Raw genomic sequence first — 13840 nt, 5'->3', positions numbered from 1 at the left:
CTGAGGTGCGAGCTCGCCTGAAACATTGTCTCCCTTGGCCTCTTCTTCACTTGTTGAAGTTTTCTTGTGGGCAGCGACGCCTCTTGGAGGCCAAAATTGCCCGCGCTGAGAAGCTGTTTGCCGATGCAAACCGTTTAGCACGGCTGAAGGCGAAAGGTGAACGAACAGATCAGCGATGGTTGATGGAAAGTCTGACTTGCGATGCTCTATAGAAGCTGAAGAGGCTGCCTTTGCAGCCCAGAAGGCACACGAATATCTTCAAAGTTTGAAGTCAAAGCAGAATCAATGCGCAGAAAGTGGTCTTCTGTCTGAAGAGGAGGTATCGTCGCTCCAATCATACTATCTGGCGCAAAAGGAAGACTTTTCGCACGAAGTGCCGCAAGATGCAATCGACCTTGAGAAACCACCAGACATGCCTCATTTGACCACTAACGTCTCGAGCAGTGACGGTGAGACCTACAACTTTAAGTATCGTGTAAGTCAACCTTGTGCAGTCTCGAATACCTTCAGGATTGGAATCCGTCCGAGGAGCAAAACCGATTTGAGCAGTCGTTTCCTCGATCGGACAGTTCCTGGTAAGTTCTAACATACAGTTTGTCGTGAGCACCGTGAACGTCTTGTCAGGTGGTCCTCTTAACCACGAGCCGCGGATTGTGCTATTTGAGCTTGATGGAGCTATTTGCGAGTCGTTTGAAGATACATCTGGACCGCCTTTCAGGCCTTGTAGTCCTGCTCGCATCAGGGATACAAACGACAAGGAAATCGTCATTCAGAAGGGCGCACTAGAAGTGCGTTTTTGTTTTGCTTTCCATGTCATTCATTTGACTGCACGTAGGTTTTTAAGACTTTATCCGCTCTGGATAGATCAAATTTACATGTGCGTGTGTTTCTTCATATCTCTTGATGTCTGTGATTTCAATCTCAGGTGGCAATCCTCTCTCGGATTACAAAACCCGGCTGGACTGAAGAGTTCTTGGAAAGCATTCAGGCATGCCTTTCAAAATCGTGCACTACTCAAAACGGCTGACTTTGTCCCAAGATCACCAGAGGAACTTCAATGAGAGACATCGTAGATTTCGTTGTCGTGCAGTCAGGACTGGAGAAGACAAGACAGGTCAGCTTAAGCTCGTTATGGTTAGTTTGATTCTTGTTCTAGTTGTCCGAGACTCTGCGGGCGGTGATGGCAGTTTCATCTATACAGAATTTGAAACGTCGCACCAAGGTCTGCTTGCAACTGCTGGGCTGTCTCCTGACGTCCGGCAGGTTGAATACAATCAGATGCTCTTTTTCGGCAAGGAATCAAGAGTGTGTCGGGACTTGACGAGCATGGGAATCACTAGCGTCCGCGTACCGTGAGTGCAAAGAACCTTTTTCACTTAGCGAGACAGCTGACTCCTTTTCAAAGGTATGGAATCACTGTCGATATATGGGAGGACGGACTCAAACACTTTGCGGAAAACAGCCCATGAATGGATACTGTGCCCTGACTCAAACGGTCGATTTCGTCATGGCAGTTCCCGCTTGATATAATACTGATGTTTGTAACGATTTTGAATAAGGGGTAAATTTGAAAGTGATACTAGGAAGTGCATCACACGATTCCGAGGAGACTTGTCTATTCCATGTTCACATCAAGACAAACTTTACTTGCCCGCAGTGTCCTGTGTCCACTCAGAATCGCGGAGATAGGCCTCCTTCTCAGCCTCGATGTAGGAAGGGTACTCAACAGGTCCGACCCAGTTGGTGCTGACGGTGGGAGGAATGTCGTTGTACTTGACTGCGTCTGCAAGAAGCTATCGAACAAACAAATTAGTCTAGTTGGCACAAGCGGAGACAAACAAGCACAATCAAGTCACTCCTACTCGCAGTCTACAAGTAAATCAGATGAACCTGGATGCCAGATATATGCACTGGTCAAATACCACACGACTCTAAACAACATCGCATCTGTTCACGCTCAGGTGCGGCCTGCAAGCGACAGTCTCGGGTATGTGTGCACTCTTCTTTCCGCATCATTGTGCAAGTGTTCACATATCGTTCGAGGCGTCGGCGGACCGAACAACTTGTGACAGTCGAGGTGCCACTCAAACTTTGTTGAAAGTTGAGAGCAACAACATGTATTAATGTTGTTTCTTCTCCTTCGTGACAACATTATCTACAAGTCTTCTCATCTCAAGTCTTCTCATCTCTTTCATCGCTTACAGACACAAGAATCTCTTAGCCCTCGCGGAAGTCATTCAGCCGCTTACCGAGAACATTTCAGTGGGGACGTGTGTCAAAGTTTTCCGTCATTATGTCCTCATTCTCAATTGTAGAATATGGTTTGAAATTTCTGTATCAATATTTACTATGATGTGAAGCATGTTTTGGAAATCGAAGTTTCTTGTTTCGTATTTCGTTGATGTGCGATTTCTGGTCAAACTCTAAATCGGGAAAAAAAACTTTTCAACCGGAAAAAAATTCACGTAAAAGTTAAAAAACAACAAAGCAACAAAAAAGTGCTTGGTGACCCCTCAGGCCCTGAAAAGTCTGGGAACTTCCACCCCCTCCTACCACCCCCTACCCCACAAATTAATGACCCCCACCCCATAAACAACGGGATCATTAGTACTTCCTACCCACCCTCCATATTCTGTCATTCCCGCCATGCAGGCGGCTCAGAGGTGGATTATGACGATGGCTTGCTGCGACAACAGGTCGACCCTTTCCTCTGTCTCCTACCTCTCCTATCTCTCCTACCTCTTCTATCTCTTCTACCTCTCCTACCTCTCCTACCTCTTCTATCTCTTCTACCTCTCCTACCTCTCCTACCTCTTCTATCTCTTCTACCTCTCCTACCTCTCTCCCCTTCTCATCTCTCCCCCACTTCCCTCACTCTCTGCGTCGCTCGCCTCCCGCTCGCTCCATTGCTCCATCACTTCGTGGCTAGCTCCGTCGCACACAAGCTCCCTCTCTCGCTAGCTCCTTGTCTCTTCTCTCCCTTACTCGAAAAGCGTATCTTGTACTATCACGTCGACCTGACCCGACGTGTACGCAGGATGCCAGACGTCAAAACTACCGACGAAATTCAGGTGCCTCGAACATATGTTTCATACGAGTTGAGCAGACATGTTCAGGGCCCATTTCTGATAACGTGTTTCGACGAGAGCGACACAGGTAGACTTTGATCTTGTTTTCCCGTCCAGTCACTTGCCGGCAGAACTACGAGACATCAAGATCCAGCCAACGACCAAGTGGACTGAGATGCAATTATGCATCAGTGAAGGTTGAAAGACCTGTTTCCCATATTCGTCACTTGTCTTCCGCATCTCCACTCCCTGCTCACTCACTTTCTCCTCCTCATTCCTCCCTATCAGCATCGTAGCCTGTGTCTTCCTCCGATCTCTTCCCTTGCCTTCTGGTGCAGTGATTTTCGGTATTCTCAGTGTTAGGGGCTCAGGCGATGTTCGCCTACGATGACGGCACTGGGGTCGATTTCCCTGTGCGCAACGAGGAGGAATGGGATCACTTTCTGGATATCCTAAGAAACGACAAGAGCGTCAATGGGGAGGTAGACTCGAGTTCTACCCGACAGCCCTCTTACCTGCTCGCACCTGGCAGTACGACATCCTGTTGCTCTCTGCAGGGGGATGGGAGAGGTTTGCTTCCCCGGAATGATCCGCCAGTTGAGATGAATGTTGCAGGTACAACTCCAAGCAACAAGAGAACAAGGAGCAAGGTGAGGGTCCTCTGAGTTGTCTTGCCATGCGTGACTGTTGCTGGGTCATCAGGAAGTGGAAAGCCCGCCTCCGGAAAGGTAAAACGTTTAGCGCACTAGGACAGTAAGAAGCCTCATACTTGCGTCAGAGCAACAAGCTACAAAAGAAAGTTTCCTTCAGAGACTCTAAAGGTGAGCTGTCAAAGTGCTTCTTCCCTGGTCACTGTCGCTTCAGACACACTTGCTGAGACCTACGTCTTCGAGAACTATGCAGAAGGTTCTTGATGGTGTTGGCCAATGAGCTGGTTTCCGTTGATTCTTTTACAGAGCAAACGAGTTAAATCAGATCCCTCGCGGCAGATGTCGGTTAGCTAAGCTTGAATCAGTCCAAGTATGTGCTACCCAGCAAGTTAACAGCAGATGCTATCACCGCTGGAGCTTTCTGAATTGAAATTTACAGTTTTGGTTGTCATTTTTTGGTCATATAGTTGGGTGATAAACTGATGTAGAAGGCTTGGCGTCAGGGTGGCTGATATCTACCAATCCCGTGTCTTCATCCATCTGCCGATCAGTATTACTTGTTGCCAACAGCTCAAGCAGCAAGCTTCTCACGTTTGCCCGTAGCCCCATGTTCTTCAGCTCCTCCACCATGGTCCTCGTCGAGTTGTCCGTGTCTTGCAGTCTCGATGGTGTCGCACCCCCAGTGCCGGTCGGGCCCTGCGAGTGAGTCAGAGGCTCCTCGACATCTCGCGCTCAGCAAGTCGCTCTCACCGCCCCATCGCGCACCAACTTCACCTTCCCCGTCGACTTGTCCAGCTCCACCTGCATCCCCTTGTCTTTGAGCTCCTGCGGTATCGAGGCCACCTCCTTGGGTTTGATCCCGGCGATGATCTCTTGGTTCGCCTCGTTACCCTCGCACAGGTTCCTAACGGCCAAGATCGACCACTCCCGCGAGAAAGGGTTGTTCTCGTCCATGTTGGACGCTTGCAGGATCAGCGGGATCCCCCCGAGCTCTCGCACCATGTCCTGAGACTCTCGATCGCGGTAGCACATGTTGGCTAGGATGCGGATGACGTCACACTTTAATCCCATCTCCGTCTTGAGCGCCTGCGCGTGGGAGAGCGACTTGAGGAGGTTGATGCAGCTGCGCAGCAGCCCCTTGTCGCGGTAGCACTTGCGGATGCTGCTGGAGGCGAAGCCGAGTGAGGAGGCCACAACATGCATGACCTGCCTGAGCTTGATCGCCGTCACGGCCTCACACTTGCTTCCCCTGCGAGCACAATCCAGGCAGACCTCGAAGATGAGGCCGAGCTCGACCGCCAGGTACTCGTAGTCTCGGGGCTGCAGCTTCAACGTGCCCTTCTCCTCGAACTCTTCGCTGCTCGCGATCCCTTGTAAGGAGTTGCTCGTCATGTCGTCCATCAGGTACCAGAACAGAAGCTCAGCGTTGTCCCCGCCCGAGCTCGGCAGCGTCCCCAGCCTCTGATGCACCGCCGTCAGGTGCCCCTGCTGCACCAGCTCTTCCATGATGACCTCCAACCATCCTCCCAGGTCTGTCAGGCCGCTCTGCTCGTCCGGGCTGAGGGGAGTCTCTTGCTTGTGATAGAAGCACTTGAGGAGGGAGAAGAGGAACACCCCCCCCTCTTCGCTGCTCACAAACTTCAACGAGGCCTCGGTGTTGTTCTTCAACACGTTGTATGCAATCATCGCCACCACTGACTTGCAACTGGAATGTGTATCCGCAAGCACCAGGTCGAGGAGAGGCGCCGGCCATGCATCCTCCCAGATCTGATCTCTCATGCTCCGATGGCTTGCGGCTGCATTCCCCAGCACTTGTAACATCAGCAGCAGACCTCTCTTTCCTAGGTCTGGGTCTTCCTGCCATCGCCCGCCCCAGCCGCTCTGCATGGCAGGAACGCAGCAGGGAAGGACGGAGGAGACGAGGCTACCGCAGGCCTCTACGCTGCTCCTCTCGCTCCAATCGAGCTGGGGGATCGAGTTTCTAGCCTCTCTTCCTGCTGAGAGCCAGCGCTGCAGCCCCTCAGGGTCACCCGCGAGCTCTCGAGGCCCTCCGGCTTCCCGCGGCAGGAGGCACTGGAGGGCCATGGCGGCGGCGTGAAGAGCCTCGACGCGAGCGAAGTTGGACCTCATCTTCATCTCCCTCCCTCCTGCCTTCCCTTCCATCCCTCCTCTACACGTGCATCGGCTGTCGGGGAGAGGGACAGGGTGACGTAATAGGGCAGGGTGAAGGGATAGTGGGTTTCTCCTAGGAGGGCTATTATAAAAACAGCGGGGTAGAGGGGTCTTGTTTAGGGTCTACAGGGCTAGACTTGCCGGGTGGTGACCGGCACCAGGTAGAGGAGGGCGAGGACGCCGGCGGCGATGAGGGCGCAGTAGGCGGAGCAGGTGGCGATCATGACGCACTTGAGGGTCGGGCGAGAGCGACACTGGAGGTTGTCGAACATGTCCTGCCAGCACGACGCCAGGTCGCGGCGCACGAGTTTGCAGCACAGGAGGAGGCACCAGGTGTCCTCCCGGTCGCTGTCTTCCTGCGCCCGGACGTTGGCGGGAGGGAGGGTCTGGTTCAAGATCTCCTCTTCCTCTTCCAGGCTCCAGTCGTATCTGGAGCGAGCAGCAGCCTCGTTCTGCCGCTCGATCGACCTCAAGGCCTTGCGGATCCTCTCGAGCGCGATGGTCTTGGCGGTCTTGCGAGGGAGCGACTCGATCTCGCTCAGCTGCACGCCAGCATAGAGGATGTCATGATTGATGCCACCCCTGCTGGGCTGCTGCCCGAGAAGTTTCCCTGCCTTCTGCCTGCTCCTGCTCAACAGCCGCCCGATCCCCATGGAAGCCTTGCTCATGTCGCCGCCTGACTTGACTGAGTACATGCCCGACCCGAACTCGGCTCCTCCATGCTGGCGCATCGCGTTCATGGCAGACGCGATCGCTGAAGTCATGGACTCCTGGACGTGTCTGCCAGCCAAAACTTTTAGCTCCAGACAAGCTCTACCATCCTCCTCTCCTTTCCTCCTCCTTTCCTCCCCTCTCACCTCCTCTCCGCTTCCTCTCCTCTCCTCGCCCCTCTCTCCTTTACCTTGCGGGCGGCTTTGACCAGATGTCGGCGGGTCCTTGAGTGTCGAAGTCGAACCCAAAGCTCCAGCGTCTGTTCTCATCCACAGACTCTCTGACAGCCTCGAACTTCTCGGCCGATCGCGATAGTCTCAAATATCCTCCGACGTCCTCGTCCTCCTCCCCCTCCTCCGCCTCTTCGATGGCAACCGGCAGGTCGTCTTGCTGGATTTGAGCGTACTGGCGCTTGACGCGATCAGATTCTTTGATCCAGGTTTGAGGATGCAGCGCGTCCTCGAGGTCCTTGAGGAGCGAGGAGACGGAAGTTCTTGTGAGCACCACCTCTCTGCCGTCCAGCAGGGAGACAGAGACCTGAGACCCGAGGGGACCTCGCAGCTTGTTTGAGATCATCTCGATCGTCCATCCCGCCACGCTCGTGCCATCCACCCGCGTGACGACATCCCCAATCCTCATCCCGGACTTCTCAGCTGAAGTTCCTGCAAGAATCGCCAGCACCACAAACTTCTGCCCAACGAGGTTCAGACGGAGGCCGACGCCGCAGATCTCTTCCTCTTCGATCGCTCCCTTCTCCGTCACTTCTGTCTTGGAGCTCGCTTCGCTCGGCGCCTTCCTCGCTACCTCGTGCTTGCGCCGCATGGCAAGCATGTCTTTGAACTGCGCGAGCTTGGAGCCGAAGCCTGTGGAGGGTTTCTCCTTCTCCTCGAAGAGCGGGGAGAAGTACTCGTCGGAATCATCCTGGCTCAGCCCTTGAAGTTGCTCGCGAAGCCTCTGGATCTCCATGCTGTACATCCTTGCCTTGCTCGCGTCCTTCATCTTCTCTGCCTTCTGCATCTTCTTCTCAAGCTTGGCTATCTTGAAGTTCAACGCTCTGTCTTCGGATGGAAGCTCATCAACAGTGACACGTTGTCTTGATTGAAGAGGAGAGGGCGCCTCTTTCGCTTCTCTCTGAGCATCGCCAGGCGCGTCCTCGTCGACCTTCAACCGCTTTAAGTCTTGCTCCTGCAGTCTCCCTTTCTTGTACGACTCCAGCACATCGTCCCTCTTCGCTTGCACCTGCCCCGCCCACATGGAACTCCAGATGGACTCCGACACGACTCCTGACTCTCCTCCTCCTCCTCCTCCTCCTCCTCCTGACACCTTGGCCTCTCCCTCCCCCTTCTCCCCCTTCGCCTCTCCTCTGCCGCCCTCCTCCGGCTTCGCTCCTTTCGTCACCAGCGACTTCAAGTTGCTCAGCTTGCTCGCAAAGTCCTCCTTCTTTGACGCCGCGCTGTCCGACGAGGACGAGGCTTTCTGTAGAGACTGCTGCAGTGCAGACGGGCCCTTGGACTCCAGCATGGACGGCACCCGCGACCCTGCCCCTCCCTCCTCGTCCTCCTCGTCCTCTCCTCCTTCGGCCACGGCGCCCAGCCCCTTCCCTGCTGCTCTATCCTGGGCCTTGTCTGCATGCTTGCGATCGAAGAGAGACGACGTGTCGACGCCGTCGAGTCTGCTGCTGGAGTGAGACAAGCGAGCCTCTGCCATGGACGCGAGGGCGTCGTGGGTCTTGTCGGGCTTCTTGGGCTTCTTCTTGGCCTCCTCCATGTGGTCGAAGACGCTGCGGACGTCGATGGCGACGCTGTCGAGAGGCTTGACTTGAGGGTCAGAGTCACGGAGCTTGTCGGCCTGACTGAGGCGAGCGTGTGCCATGGAGGCGAGAGCATCGTGTTTTCTCTGTGGAGGCTCTTCGTGGGCCTCGTCGCTGTCAACTCTCGCTCGTCTCGTTCTGGCTTCCTCTTCTGCGCTCGGGATGTCAATGGCCACGTCGTCGAGGTCTCTTTTCCCATCTTGACTCGCGTGCTTGGATTCCTTCCTTTCTCCAAGAACAGGTTTCAGCTCAGCCTTAGCACGCGCCGCAGCACCAGCTAGCGTCTTCTCCTGTTCTTCGATGACGCTCTCAACAGCTTCATCTAGCGCCTTGAGGAGTTTGTCTTTCTTCTTGGCTGGAAGTTGCGACGGCGTTGGAGGGTCCTGGTCATGGTAGTCATCGTACTTGTCAGCGTCTTGCTTTCGTCGCGCCAGGAGTTGCTTGAGCTTGGGGTCCATCTTCAGCAGGCCGCGCTGTCGATGACTGATCTCTGAAGCAACCAGACCTCAAGTGATCTCACCGCAACTTTCATCCTCCTCTTTCCTCCCTCCCCGTCCCTCCCTGTCCTCTCTGCTTCCCCTTCTCTCTGCTCTGCCTCTGCTTCGCTCTCCTCCTCTCTTCTTCGCTCCCGCCGGTCGCCATAGAGCTGCCGTGCCGCCTTCGGCTTCGCCCATCCGATCTCCTTTGATGTTTTTTTTTTAAAAACAAAATCCCATTCCTTTTACAGAGATCTTCCCCCTTTTTGTTTTCAGTGGGGGCTGAAATGGCGAGGACTGCGCGAGTGAGCAGGAAGACGAAGGAGACGGACGTGGAGGTGGAGCTGAACCTCGATGGCACCGGCAAGAGCGACATCAGCACAGGCATCGGCTTCCTCGACCACATGTTCACCGCCATGTCCAAGCACGGCAGGATCGACCTCACGCTCAAGTAAGCAATGCGTGCTTGTGCTGCGAGGTGGCGTCGCCATGCGAGAAGCTCGTAGATCCTTGTCTCACGCGTTCAAGCATGATGCTGTCATGTTCTGATCCGTCTGCCCAAGTGATTTTGTCCGCATTCTTTCTCGAGTGTATGGAAATTCTGAGGACGTAGGCAGACCACTGGCAGCAAACGAGAGTTGAGGAGTAGGTTTGCGGTAGCAAGCCTTCACTGGTATCGTGAAGAGCAGGTGTAGCACCAGAAGCGTCTCTTCTGATGAGAACGCCTGTAGAGCATGCTAGTGTGCTGATGTGCTGATGTGCCTGACATGTCATCCCGCAGATGCAAGGGCGACCTCCACATCGACGACCATCACACAGCAGAGGACTGTGCGCTGACAGTGGGAGAAGCCTTCGACAAGGCCCTCGGGGACAGGAAGGACATCAAGAGGTTCGGGCACGCCTACTGCCCCCTCGACGAGGCTCTCTCGCGCGCCGTCGTCGACATCTCCTCGAGGCCCTCGGCGCACATCGAGCTCAACCTGGTGAGGGAGAAGATCGGAGAGCTCTCGTGCGAGATGATCCCCCACGTCATGGAGTCGTTCGCGACCGAGGCGAGGATCACCCTGCATGTCGACAACCTCAAGGGCAAGAACGACCATCACAAGGCTGAATCCGCCTTCAAGGCCCTCGGCGTCGCCCTCCGTCAGGTGACTCCGCTGCTGCCCCATCCGCTCCCAGTGACGTTGAAGGGCAGGCGATCAGTGCAGACTCAGGCGCTGGCGTTCCCAGCACCAAGGGTGTTCTGCAGTGATGCGAATCTCGAGCTCGCGATCCGCCGCCCGCGCCTTGTTAGTAAGCAGCCGTTTGTTTTCCTACAGCCAACCAGAATAAACCAGAAGAGGGCAACGCTGAGTCCTTAGGGAGCCTTCCTGTGTCAGACGTGCTCTTCCTCGCCTTCAGCTTCTTCATTCCCGTCCTACCAATTTCCTGCCTTTCCTACAGCTCGTGGATCACCCGTAGTTCGGAGACGCCAAACCTGCCTCAGCGGCCGATCGCTTCGAGCTCGGCTTGTACGGGCTCTCCCCCGGCATCGTCTCTGATCATGTCAAGGATGGCAACACGAGGTCAGGAGGGCGGACGAGCAGGCAGAGCAAGAGCACCTGAGCTGGGGAGGGTGCTGGAGACTTGGCTGCTGGGCTTTTTGATCAAGACTGAGATGTGATCGGCAATTTGAGCGGTGGAGGCAGGGGCCGGAGCGTTGCGGAAGTACTCATGCTTGAGGGCCTGGAAGGAGACGAGGTCAAGCACACACAAGTGAAAGTCAATCGGCAAGAGCAAGGGGATGAAGGAGGGAGGGAAAAAATATCACCTCCTCCGCTGAGATCCTCTTGTTGGGATCGTAGCTGAGAAGTTTGTCCAGCAGGTCGAGCGCATCCTTGGGTGCCGCTGGGATCACCTGGTCCCTTGTCAGTGCGGAGCAGGAGGCGATGATGAGAGTGAGGATCACGCGCGCGAGGGGCGTCGGGGGAATCTGCGCGATATCAGTGGGGCTGGCTACAGGCTGGGGAGGAGCAGGAGACCTGCTGGAACTTGAGGAGGATTGGAAGTTGATCGAAACCCGGCCAGTTCCGTTCCGTTGGCGCCCCCATGCAACGCACGATCTGACAAACCTGCCTGAAGCTCAGCAAGTACCCACCCCACGTCCCTGCTCGACCTGATCCACGTCAGTCGCTCCTCTCCCCGTGGGAAACAGCGGGTTTCGCAGCAGCATCTCGGCAAAGATGCAACCCACCCCCCACCTGCGACAGGGTCAGGTCACTCCCTCCCTCCCGCCTCTTGCCCGTGCCCACATGTCCACGGCTGGTCCGTATCTGTCGGCACCCAGCAGCATCTCCAGCGGCCGATACCATAAAGTCACCGCCTGTCAACTGCACCGTCAGGTGGCGGAGAAGAATGATGATGATGATGATGATGATGATGATGATGATGATGATGATGATGATAATGATGATGATGATGATGATGATAACGATCATGATGAGAAGGAGGAGGTGGAGGGACCTGTGGCGAGAACTTGGCATTAGGGCTCCCGTACGTCCTCGCTAGGCCGAAGTCGCAAAGTTTGAGGACGCCATTGGCGCTCAGGAGAAGATTGGCAGGCTGAGGCTGGTCAGGGGGGGAGAGCACGACTGAGCTTGTTGCAGACCTTGAGGTCTCTGTGAAGGACGAAGTTCTGATGGCAGGCGTTGATTCCTCTGAGAAACATCTGGAGGGCGCGAAGGTGAGCCAGTGAAGGGAGGAGAGGAAGGAGGGGGGATAGAGGGAAGGGAGAGTGGGAAACGGCTGACCTGCATGTAGGCCTTGATGTCTTCGGAAGGCATCGGGACGTACTTGTCCGACGTCATGTCCTTGGCCTTGATGATCATCTCCATGTCCATGGGGATGAAGTCCAGGACGAGCGAGAGCGTCCCTTCCCTGCATGGCGCGGGAACTTCAACAGGAGGAGGAGCACAAAAGGGGGCAGGAACCGCGGGGAGAAGACTTCATGGATGGACAGCACGTTGGGATGGTGAAGCTCCTGCCACCATCCGCTCACCCGCTCTCCCGCTCTCTCAGCCTCGCGCCTCCCACCTGCATGATGCGGATCTCATCGATGGCGGAGGTGCTGACCCCCTCATGGATCTTGTGGACGAGCTTGATGTTCTTGATCGCCACCTCCTCCCCGGTCTTCTTCTTGATCGCCTTGCACACAACCCCGAAAGTCCCCCGGCCGACCTCGTGCAGCACCTTGTAGTGCTTCCTCGGGTTCTTCTTCTTCCTCGCCGATCCCATCTTACCTCCCCCCCAGCTCCCCTTTACCGCCCCCTCGCCCTCCCGCTCCCCTTCCCGCTGCTGCTCCTCACCCGCACTCCTCTGTTCCTACTCTACCTTGCCATCGGCTCTCCTTCTCCTCTATCCACAGCCTCTGCCCTGCTCCCTCCGTCTCCTCTCCCCCTCCCGCTGCTTCCCTGCCCTCCTCGACCTCTTGGTTCCTCCCCCGTCCGCCTCAGCCCCGGCCGAAAAATCCTGAACACCTTTTTTCAGGAAGCATGGCGTAATGGGCCACATGCGGGCGAAGAGCGAGCGAGGACCCTATCCTCCCTCCCTCCCCTCCCTCCTCCTCCTCCTCCTCCTCCTCGCTCAGGCTGGACATGCCTTCCAAGAGTCGAGCGTGCTGGCTGGGTGCGGCCAAGGGATGATTCTCCGAGGGCTCTGCCGCTGCATGCTAGGAACGCGAAGGGAATGTCGGCAGGTCAAGACGAGGGGCAAGGCAACAACGACACGATGGAGCATGCAATACCAACAACTCCTGACCGACATTGAGGTACCAGTTTCTTTCCGCCCCTCCTCTCCTCTCCTCTCCTCTCCTCTCCTCTCCTCTCCTCTCCTCTCCTCTCCTCTTCTCCACACCTCTCCCCCTCCTCTCCTGCCACCCGCGAGTGTTCTCATCCTTTGATCAAAGAGCTGCATCACCATGGGTGGGAACAACATCTTTGTCGTCGATCCTTGGGTGAGCTCTGCCCCGACCTTGCGGGTTCTTGACAGGAGGAGCGCAGGAGCTCAAGTTTGTCGAGTGCTTCATGGATCAGAAGGTGAATCGGCAGGGCAACAAGTACTACCTGTGCTACCCGTGTGACACCCCCGTCGCCATCTGCAAGTGGTCAGAGAAACTTGGGATCTGCGAGGTTGGAGATGTTCCCGTCCTCCCCTCCCCTCCTCTCACCTGCCCTCTTCCCTCCGCTCCTCATCTCTCCTCTCAATTCTCCGCTCACTCGCACAACTAGATACATGACAGGGACTTGAACGGCCAGCTCGATGCAGCTCGCGAGGTCCTGGCAACCAAGAACCTGAAGCTCGTGCGGTCGGCGGTGGCCCTCACAGTGCAAGGAGAGCTTGTCGAGCAGGTTGAGCTGACGCCTCCTCCTCACGAGGTTCTTGAAGACCGAGAGGAGTTTGTGCGTATCATCGCCAAGTTCCTCTACAGGAATGAGATCCACCTGGTGAGAGCTCGGGGGTTGACGGGAGGTGACGCTGGGAAGGTGACGGAGCTGCTCGACCCTGTGCTCATCGTGTGCAAGGAAGGAGTGCTGTCAACAAACTTGCAACGAGATCTCAAGGAGAAGTTCCAGGTCAAGTCCTGAACTCCCACGTCCCTGACTCAGTTACCTTGACCCGCTCGTTGTCCAACTCGCAGAACGAGCAGATCCAGGTCCTCGAGCTGATGAGCGAGCTCGACCTCATCACGGTCTCATACAGTCTGACATCTTTCCAGAAGTTTGACGTCTGCGGCTGCAGGTGTTTCCTAAGATCGAGGATTCGATTGCCAAGAGGTTCGTGAAGTTCTTGCCGCACCAGTGAAGTCAGCAACTCCTGCGTCGGATAATTGACATGTGCTGAAAACGCAACTCTGTGAGCGCCAGGAGTGCCTTAACATGTTAGAAAGTTTCTTGACAATTTGCCTTATCTCTCTAC

At 55.6% G+C, this 13840-nt stretch overlaps 6 protein-coding genes across 6 annotated transcripts; 3 read left to right on the top strand and 3 right to left on the bottom strand.

Moving 5' to 3' along the window:
* Nucleotides 1-3442: 3442 nt before the first annotated feature.
* Nucleotides 3443-3982, top strand: GUITHDRAFT_99546 (hypothetical protein; the record flags this gene model as incomplete). Its single annotated transcript, XM_005841819.1, has 6 exons — nucleotides 3443-3550; nucleotides 3601-3638; nucleotides 3684-3718; nucleotides 3771-3796; nucleotides 3847-3889; nucleotides 3933-3982. The coding sequence occupies 6 exons, from the start codon at nucleotides 3443-3445 to the stop codon at nucleotides 3980-3982; spliced, it is 300 nt and encodes a 99-aa protein (XP_005841876.1).
* A 179-nt stretch (nucleotides 3983-4161) lies between these two features.
* On the bottom strand, nucleotides 4162-4984 carry GUITHDRAFT_149898 (hypothetical protein). Its single transcript, XM_005841818.1, has 3 exons — nucleotides 4469-4984; nucleotides 4310-4414; nucleotides 4162-4258 (listed from the first exon to the last, which is right to left on the bottom strand). The coding sequence occupies exons 1-3, from the start codon at nucleotides 4919-4921 to the stop codon at nucleotides 4178-4180; spliced, it is 639 nt and encodes a 212-aa protein (XP_005841875.1). The 5' UTR covers nucleotides 4922-4984; the 3' UTR covers nucleotides 4162-4177.
* Nucleotides 4985-5153: 169 nt separating this feature from the next.
* GUITHDRAFT_149897 (hypothetical protein) lies at nucleotides 5154-5916 on the bottom strand (the record flags this gene model as incomplete). Its single annotated transcript, XM_005841817.1, has 1 exon — nucleotides 5154-5916. A coding segment is annotated over exon 1 (655 nt), but the record flags the coding sequence as incomplete, so codon positions are not given.
* A 3258-nt stretch (nucleotides 5917-9174) lies between these two features.
* On the top strand, nucleotides 9175-10139 carry GUITHDRAFT_156815 (hypothetical protein; the record flags this gene model as incomplete). Its single annotated transcript, XM_005841816.1, has 3 exons — nucleotides 9175-9338; nucleotides 9669-10035; nucleotides 10083-10139. The coding sequence occupies 3 exons, from the start codon at nucleotides 9175-9177 to the stop codon at nucleotides 10137-10139; spliced, it is 588 nt and encodes a 195-aa protein (XP_005841873.1).
* Nucleotides 10140-10453: 314 nt separating this feature from the next.
* On the bottom strand, nucleotides 10454-12160 carry GUITHDRAFT_83848 (hypothetical protein; the record flags this gene model as incomplete). Its single annotated transcript, XM_005841815.1, has 11 exons — nucleotides 10454-10612; nucleotides 10698-10784; nucleotides 10836-10859; nucleotides 10909-10998; nucleotides 11043-11127; nucleotides 11179-11249; nucleotides 11390-11488; nucleotides 11535-11594; nucleotides 11677-11803; nucleotides 11857-11906; nucleotides 11960-12160. 11 exons carry the CDS (start codon nucleotides 12158-12160, stop codon nucleotides 10454-10456), a joined length of 1053 nt encoding a protein of 350 aa, XP_005841872.1.
* Nucleotides 12161-12842: 682 nt separating this feature from the next.
* On the top strand, nucleotides 12843-13726 carry GUITHDRAFT_99542 (hypothetical protein; the record flags this gene model as incomplete). Its single annotated transcript, XM_005841814.1, has 6 exons — nucleotides 12843-12878; nucleotides 12925-13053; nucleotides 13153-13368; nucleotides 13408-13497; nucleotides 13563-13613; nucleotides 13664-13726. 6 exons carry the CDS (start codon nucleotides 12843-12845, stop codon nucleotides 13724-13726), a joined length of 585 nt encoding a protein of 194 aa, XP_005841871.1.
* Nucleotides 13727-13840: the final 114 nt, after the last annotated feature.

This window comes from Guillardia theta, assembly GCF_000315625.1.
Source record: "Guillardia theta CCMP2712 unplaced genomic scaffold GUITHscaffold_2, whole genome shotgun sequence".
NCBI classification, from domain to species: Eukaryota; class Cryptophyceae; order Pyrenomonadales; family Geminigeraceae; genus Guillardia; species Guillardia theta.
The sequence above is the reverse complement of the archived record's forward strand: the minus strand, read 5'-3'. Positions and strand labels throughout refer to the sequence as shown.

What these genes read in the sequence shown, in the direction of transcription:
- GUITHDRAFT_149898 (XM_005841818.1), bottom strand. Translation starts at nt 4,921, where the DNA reads ATGCATGTTGTGGCCTCCTCACTCGGCTTCGCCTCCAGCAGCATCCGC. An exon ending in AGTTGGTGCGCGATGGGGCG is followed by an intron (nt 4,415 to 4,468) that starts GTGAGAGCGACT and finishes ACTCACTCGCAG; the next exon opens with GGCCCGACCGGCACTGGGGG. An exon ending in ACATGGGGCTACGGGCAAAC is followed by an intron (nt 4,259 to 4,309) that starts GTGAGAAGCTTG and finishes ACTGATCGGCAG; the next exon opens with ATGGATGAAGACACGGGATT.